This window comes from Apodemus sylvaticus, chromosome 3 (assembly GCF_947179515.1).
Source record: "Apodemus sylvaticus chromosome 3, mApoSyl1.1, whole genome shotgun sequence".
NCBI lineage: Eukaryota > Metazoa > Chordata > Mammalia > Rodentia > Muridae > Apodemus > Apodemus sylvaticus.
In genome coordinates, this window is record NC_067474.1 from 129,803,209 (window position 1) to 129,810,628 (window position 7,420).

At 51.4% G+C, this 7,420-nt stretch overlaps 1 protein-coding gene across 2 annotated transcripts; it reads right to left on the reverse strand.

Moving 5' to 3' along the window:
- Positions 1-978: 978 nt before the first annotated feature.
- Positions 979-6,802, reverse strand: Dmbx1 (diencephalon/mesencephalon homeobox 1). Of its 2 annotated transcripts, none has more exons than XM_052175630.1 (4): positions 6,643-6,802; positions 3,226-3,404; positions 2,682-3,024; positions 979-1,433 (listed from the first exon to the last, which is right to left on the reverse strand). In XM_052175630.1, exons 1-4 carry the CDS (start codon positions 6,794-6,796, stop codon positions 979-981), a joined length of 1,131 nt encoding a protein of 376 aa, XP_052031590.1. In that variant the 5' UTR covers positions 6,797-6,802. The 2 variants fall into 2 exon arrangements, with proteins under 2 accessions (XP_052031590.1, XP_052031589.1); XM_052175629.1 differs by having other exon boundaries at positions 3,226-3,421; positions 6,645-6,796.
- Positions 6,803-7,420: the final 618 nt, after the last annotated feature.

A 7,420-nucleotide genomic window follows, 5' to 3' on the forward strand; every position in this document is an offset into this window, starting at 1 on the left:
CTCTTCTACTGAGGCCACACCCCCTCTGCAATCTAGGGAGCTGGTACTTTTCAAGCAAGGAAAAAGAAGAAAAGGTGACCGTGAGCCCCTCCTAATATCTGGAAGATGCTGTGGGGTTAGAGCTACCTCCTGACTGATGCTCCAGGGTCTCTAAGCAGGACTTTGTTGAATCATGGGGCGTGGAATGGAAGAGTTGCCTAGAGAGAGTTCAGGTTAAGGGAGGAGATAGGCCAGCAGAGCAGAAGAGAAACAGGAAGAAACAAAATGACTAAAACCAAGAAAGCCACAACCCCAAAGGAAACACTGTTTGAGAATACAGAACAATAGAGCCAGCACCAAAGCCAAGGCAAGGCATAGCAGTTAGATCCAGGTAGGCAGAGGGACAGGGATCAAGACAGAGGCAAGGCAGTGGGGCTGTGGGGGAGGGGAGGGAAGAGAAGGAGGAGGAAGAACAAGAACAAGAGAGTGTGAGGGAGGGAAGGAGGGAGGGAGGGAGAGAGAGAGAGAGAGAGAGAGAGAGAGAGAGAGAGAGAGAGAGAGAGAACAACTGCTGGAGTTAATCTCAGAGGCAAGGGTAGCAGTAGCGATGATATGAGGAGAACAGGGAAAGGGGCCTGGGGCAGGCAATGCCTGAAAATATAGTTTTATATATTTATATTTATATCTCACATTCCACACATCAACTTACTAATGGAGGAGCAGGAGGGAGGAGGCAATACTGAGAAGGGGGATCTAGCCGGTTGCTCCCCTTCTCCCCATTTGGCCTCCATGGGGTCCAGGCAGGGCCATGCAGAGGGTGTGTGGGTTTCACTTGGGATTGGAACTCTGAAGAAGGGGCCAAGGTGAAAGGACTCCAGGCCCTAGGATCCCTGGGCTCTCAAAGTTAGTTCTGGAAAAACTTGGAGAACCTTCTGGGAATAACCATGGGACGGAGACAGGGGAATACCCAAGACCATGGTTGGGTTGGAAGCCAGACAGTCAATTGGGGAGTGTATCGAGTCCCAGGGAGGCAGCGTGCTGCTTGGCCCGGAGGCGAAGGTTTTCAATGCTCGTGGTTTTACTGTTCAGCGCAGCTGAGGCGGGTGCCAGGCCTGTGGGGGGCGCAGGCAGCAATGGGGACCCCCACACACCCTGGTGGGCAGCAGCAGCTGCTGACAGGGATTGGTAATAGGACTGGCAGTGTAGGGAGCTCAGTGGGGCCATGTTGACCCCTAGATAGGGCACTGCAGCAGCCGCAGCTGCAGCCGCCGCAGGTGCAGGACCGCCCACTTCAAAAGATGAGTAGTGGACCAGGTTGTTGGTGGCCGCCATGTGCTGGCGGAACTGCTCCTGTAGACGGAAGAGGCTGAGTGGGGAGGAGGAGTAGGAGTGGGAAGGGCCAAGGAGGCTGCCCCCTGGGACTGCAGGCGTTATGGCCAGGCTGCCTGGGGAATCTGCAAGCAGAGGACACAAAACAAGTACTCAGAACAAGAGGAGAGGCTCCCTCCTATCCACTGCATCAGGCAGTGAACACTGGCTGGAACCATCACCACCCCATGTCGGCCATGGCATCCTCTGAAGTGACCCTCAGAATTTGGCTGGGAGGGACTTAGAGAAGCTTCAGGGTTTCTCCTACCTGGGCATCCATGCCTGAGTTCCCTGAAGACCCCTTTAATCTTTTCTAGGAGTATCCAAGACTCTCACCTTCTCTCGCCAGCCCTCAGCTCAAAGGCCCTTTGAGTACCCTCCTTGCCTAACTTAGGGTTTGTCTGAATATACAAGAGCTCTGTTTCCTCTATCCATGGCTAGGGGAACGGGCTCCAGTCCAGAGCAGCTCTGTGGAACAGAGATGGATATGCCTAGTCCTAAAAAGAACCATCCTGGGCCGAGAGCAGTGGTGCACACCTTTAATCCCAGCCTTCCAGACACAGAGGTAGGTGGACCTCTATGAGTTCAAGGCCAGCCTGGTCTACATAGGAAGTTCTAGGTCAGCTAGAGTTACATAGTGAGACCCTATTAAAAAATAAAAACAAAAAACAAAAACAAACAAACAAACAAACAAAAACCAGTGGTGGCATAGGCCTCCAATCCCAGCATTTGGAAGACAGAGGCAGATGGATCTCTGTGAGGTCAAGGCAAGCCTGGTCTGCAAATTGAGTTCCAGGACAGCTTGAGTTACACAGAGAATCCCTATTTCGAATAAACAAAAAAGAAGAAGCATCCTCTAGACCCTCTCAGCAGACCCCCTTTCCACAAGAGCACCTAATGGACCAGGCCTCTGGGATGAAAAAGCATGGGCCAAATCTGCTGCAATGGGAATCTCAGGAACCAGCATGGTATTTACCCAACATACACTGGTATATCTGTCCTGGTTGTTAAATATTGAAATAGCCGTAATAGTTCATAAATAATGAAAGAGATTTAGTCAGTCCCTCATCTGTTCCCTCCTCAACCTCCCTGCTACCCAGACCCTCTCCTAGAACCATCCATCTAGACCTTTCTATGACTCAGTCACTAAGGAGAGGACACGGGTCACAGATCTGCCATAGTCAGTCATGCCTAACTGGTCACGCTCCCGAAGGCCAGCGTTTGACTCTCCTGCTTTGATCCAGGTCACACACTCAGAGCCATCATGCTGGATCTGGCTGTTCTCTCTGACCTGTGGCCCCACCCTGCCTGTGGCACCCTGCCCCAAGCCTCACCTGCCTTGGGGCTGCCCCTCTTGCAGCCCAGCACCTTGCTGTCAGATCCAGGGCTCTTTTCCGCCTTGGGCTCCTCAGCCCGGGAGTCCTCCTCACGGTCCAGCTGATCTTCTGGGGCAGACTCACTGGCTGACTGCTCTGACAGGCTCAGTTGAAGTTCAGCAGGAGGATCACCACTGGGCAGACCGGGAGGCTGTTCTGCTTCCAGCTGTGTGTCTGAGGCTGGGGCCTCCATCTTGCCTTCTCCGTGGGAACTCTCAGCCTCCTTCTGCTTCTGGAGCTGTTCTTTCTGCAGGCTGCGTTGCTTCTTTCGGAACTTGGCCCTGCGGTTCTTAAACCACACCTGGGGGCCATGGAGAGGAGCAGTCAGGAGAGGAAAAATTGCATCCTGGATGATAATCCACCCTAACCCAACACCATCTATTTTTCTAAATAAACATGAGAGAAGTAGGCATGTATCTCAGCACTGACTCCTGGACAACTGGACACCAGACGGATGGGTAGCACTCATCTGCAAGGCACAGTTGGGAGAGTCGGACCCTACCTGCACACGGGCCTCAGGAAGATTGGTACACATGGCCAGCCTCTCACGCATCACCACATCTGGGTAATGGGTCTTCTGGAAGGTCTTTTCCAGGGCCTCAAGCTGCTGGGCTGTGAACGCTGTGCGACTCCGACGTTGTTTACGGTGCTGGGAGCCATAGCGGGCCTCCAAGATGATGTCTTGAAATGTACAGCCGTTGGAGGGCAAGCGGAGAAGGCCCATTTAATTATGGGAAATAAGTTTTGAACCTGACTTTGCTCTGACTTACTTTGGACACCTGAACAGCCATCAGAGCTGACCCCCAACCCTTGGAAATTACCCATCCTCTCTCCACTAACCTGTCAACAACCTCCACTCACAGAACCACAGAGGACTGACTAACTCAGCTTCAAGCATGGCTGCCAGGCATATGAGTATGGGGGGGGGAGGCGAGTCCTCCTGATGTGGCTGGCATTAAAGCTGTGAAGATAGGTGATTCCCCAAGATCCCTAAAGTCTCAACATACTAGGGCGAGAATGGAAACACATACTTGCAGCCCTTGCACTCAGGAGACGGAGGCCAAGACTGGCCTGAGCTATACGGTGGAATCCTATCTTAAAAAGAAAAATGTCCCGAGATGCTATAATATTCTGAGATGACACGATGCTAATGATCTAAAATTGCACGTCTCCATGATTTCTAATACCCTCTGGTCCTTAGATTCACTATGACTTCCTAACACCAGAAGTTGAGGCTTGTCTCAAGGACGACTTAGGGGAAGGCTGACTGGGCATACCTGGTCGTCTCTGTCTCTCTCCTTCAATCCCATCCTCTCCCCTGGTCTATATGTCTCTGATGGAAAGACATGAGATTTCTGGTCATTTCCTAAGCAGAAAGCTTATTCCCGGTGGGGCCCTCAACATGGGAAAGGCTTATCACACCCAGCGTTGACTTTCTCTGCCTCTTCAGGGGAAGAGAACAGATCTCCACACTGCAAGGTTGGATTGGAGTAGCAAAGATGGTGAACTGTCGATCCTATAGACTTGCCTTTGTGTTTGGCAACATGAAAACCAGCCAGGATGGTATCTCTCTCAGAAATGAAAAACATTCAGGCTAATGAATGTTTTTTTTTTTTTTTCCTCTTCTGCTTCACTGGTACCTGAGCTGTAAGTTTCTATCACACAAAAAATGGACCCTGCCAATACTGGAAGGAACTCAAGTTGTTTTTGCTTCTGAACAGTACCACAGAGTCCTCTTGTACTCCAGGGTGGGAAACTTTCTACAAAACCCTAAATGGGAAATGCACAGGAACCCCTAGACTTTGACATACTTCTCGAGTTTAAAGAGGGACCCTTATAACTTATCCCAATCTTAGCCCAGGCAGACCTGAAGTCACAAATGTTACCCTTGAGCAGGAAAAGAGTAGGGGCCCCTTAGTTACACCCATTGTGGTGGAGAGACAGCAGCTCAGCATCCTGCTGCTAGCTCCAAGGACTACAAGGAGTGGGATGGCCAAGGGGAGACAGGCTTCCTAATACAGCACCTGCCACAGAAGGTAAGATTTCCACAAGAACTCCTAGAAGGACTCATTTCCTCCTTAAACATTGGCTAAACACCCCAATTCCTCTGTTCCTATCAGTGTGCATGTGCCTCTGTCCAGAATCCTCTCTGTGATATAGTCCTTGAGCTAAATGTCACGGTCACAATGGACAAAGGGAATTCATTCACGAGGGAAGTAGCCATAGCTAGAGCAGGTCTACACTGACTACCTCCACACTGGACACTAATGTCATACTGATCCAAAAAAGGCAGCCAGGGACTCCATTGTTCAGAGGCCCGGCAAGGTCTAAGGAGTAGGGCTGGCTGCCATGTCCTCTCTGCCAGGCTGGTACCCCAAGGTAGGCATGGTCCTCTCCCATTCCTGGGTCTGGTCTCCTGATGATCCTTCCCCCTGGTGGAGCTTTTAAAAGTCTCCTGCCTCTTGCCCACCATGCTGCCCTGAGCTGTCCACCGCTGACTCAGGTCATCATACCCTCTCATGGATCTGCGGACACTCAGTCTTCCAAGGAGTTCTATGAAGTCCCTTACAACTACCGGGCATGGACATGGGTCCCATGTGACAGGACAGGCTTGGACTGGGTGAACTGGGTGGCATCATCTCCCAGAAAATCTATAGCCCACCGTCTATGTCATTAACTCCTGCTCATATCCATTGTTATTTTTGGATATAAAATGGACTTAAGGCTCACATGTCAAACGCTTTGTCAGCAGCTGGTGGCACTAGTAAAAGGTGACTTGATCACAAAGCTGCTAACCTTCGTGATTCAGGGGATTGATCCATTCATGGATTCATGGCTGAATGGCTGCTAGGGCCTAAGGCTAAGGTGGTGGAAGTGGCCTCTGTGGGTGTCATTGACTCGTCTTCCCTCCTCTCTGCTTTCTGCCTTCCGTTAGGTGAACAGCTTTAGTATGCCATGCACTCTCTGCCGCGATGCCTCAATACAATATCACAGCAAGTAATGCCAGCCAACCACTGCCCAAAACTTGCATATCTCTGATCCAAAATAAATCTCTCCTCTTCTTAAATTGTTTCTTCACCATATTTCATCACAGACGTGGAAACGCTGGCACTGAAACCACCTGAGAGGTGGCTAGGAGAACAAGCAGAAGTCACCCTCAGCGCTCTCTTAAGTGCTTGGAACTGGCATTGAGTGCTGGTGACTGGAAGCATTGCTGTGATTCGCTGACCACCTCCTGCCAGTTATCCGAGAACTACCCCTGCCCTAGAGGAAACTTGGGCCCGAGAAGAGGTGAATGTACAGAGAGCCAAGGACAAGTCTGACCCCATACTGTCAAATTCCAATCCCCAACCGTGCCAGTGTGTATTCTCTCCGAGCTGACGTTTCTTTGTCTATAAAATAAACTAGTGGCCTTCTTCTTGGGGTTTGAATACAGGTAGATAGAAAAAGGGAAGGAGGAGGGTCATGGAGAGCTACACAGTGGCCTGGCATTTAACCAGTATTCAAACTATGAGAGCCATCGTCATTTGTATCTCCCTACGTTCAGTCTTCTCCCAAGGCACCCCAGCCCTCTTCCAGGTACTTCCCAGTGACAGGTCCCTGGGCCAGGCCTGCACCTGCTGCCTTAGGGCTAATGAACACCTCCTTTGAAGGTTTGTTATAGGACACTAACGGCTGAGGTAGCCAGGACCCAGCACAGTACCGGCAAGCACGCAGTGTTCTGCAGGCACGTGCAAAGACGTTATGTTATGTACGTGTGCTGCCAAAGCCAGGCCAGCATAGTCACCTATGTTACTAAGTGACCAAGGGCTTCCTAAGTAAGCTGCTCACACACCCCTCCCCCTCTGCCTTCTGTAACCTCCTCTTTGTTTTGTCCCCCAGCATCTTGGCTCCAAGGCCAGGTCCCCAGGGCCCTTACCAGCTAGGCGCTCAGCCAGTGTAAGCGCGTGCACTGATGGCCGGTAGTCGGGGGCGTGCTGGGCCTGCTGGGCTGCCTGCTGGTGCAGGTTGTACATGGCGCTGAGTGAGTTCATGGCATGTAGGGAGTAGCCGTTCACCCCATAGTGCTGCATGGCGGCATCCGCCTGCAGGTGGAGAGAGAGGGGGAGAACGACGATGAGGCGGGGCTGTTCATGACCACTTTACCAAGGGCTTCGAGGCCAGACCCGAAGGCAACCTGGCCCTGCCTGGCCCACAGAGTTCTTTCATTGGCCTCTCCATCCAGTGTTCACTCTGCAGGACCTGGGCTGCAGAGTCAGACATGTGGGCTGGAATCACAGCTTTGGCCTTCAGGGCTTTGTAACTTTGGACAACTCACTCATACTCAACTTCCCTGCCCCTCATTCGGCTGCTGTATCCAGAAAAGGTCACTAACAGTAGGACTAAGCACCAACCAGGGGTTACAGAGCCGAAAGAAGCCTTTCCAATATGGCCTGGGCTACTATGTGCTCAACAGTGTCAGTCTTAGCTGGGCGTGGAGCCCATTTTGTTAATCACAGCACATGGGCATGGAGACAGGAAGATCAGGAGTTCCAGGTTATCCTCAGATACAGAGCAAGTTCGAGGTCAGCCTGGACTACATGAGATCCTGTCCCAAAATAAAACAAACAAGTTAGTCTTTGAGACTGCCCAGTACCTTTTCTGCATTATACAACCCTCTCTCTGAATTCCCTAGGCACTCACTCACGCGCACAGCC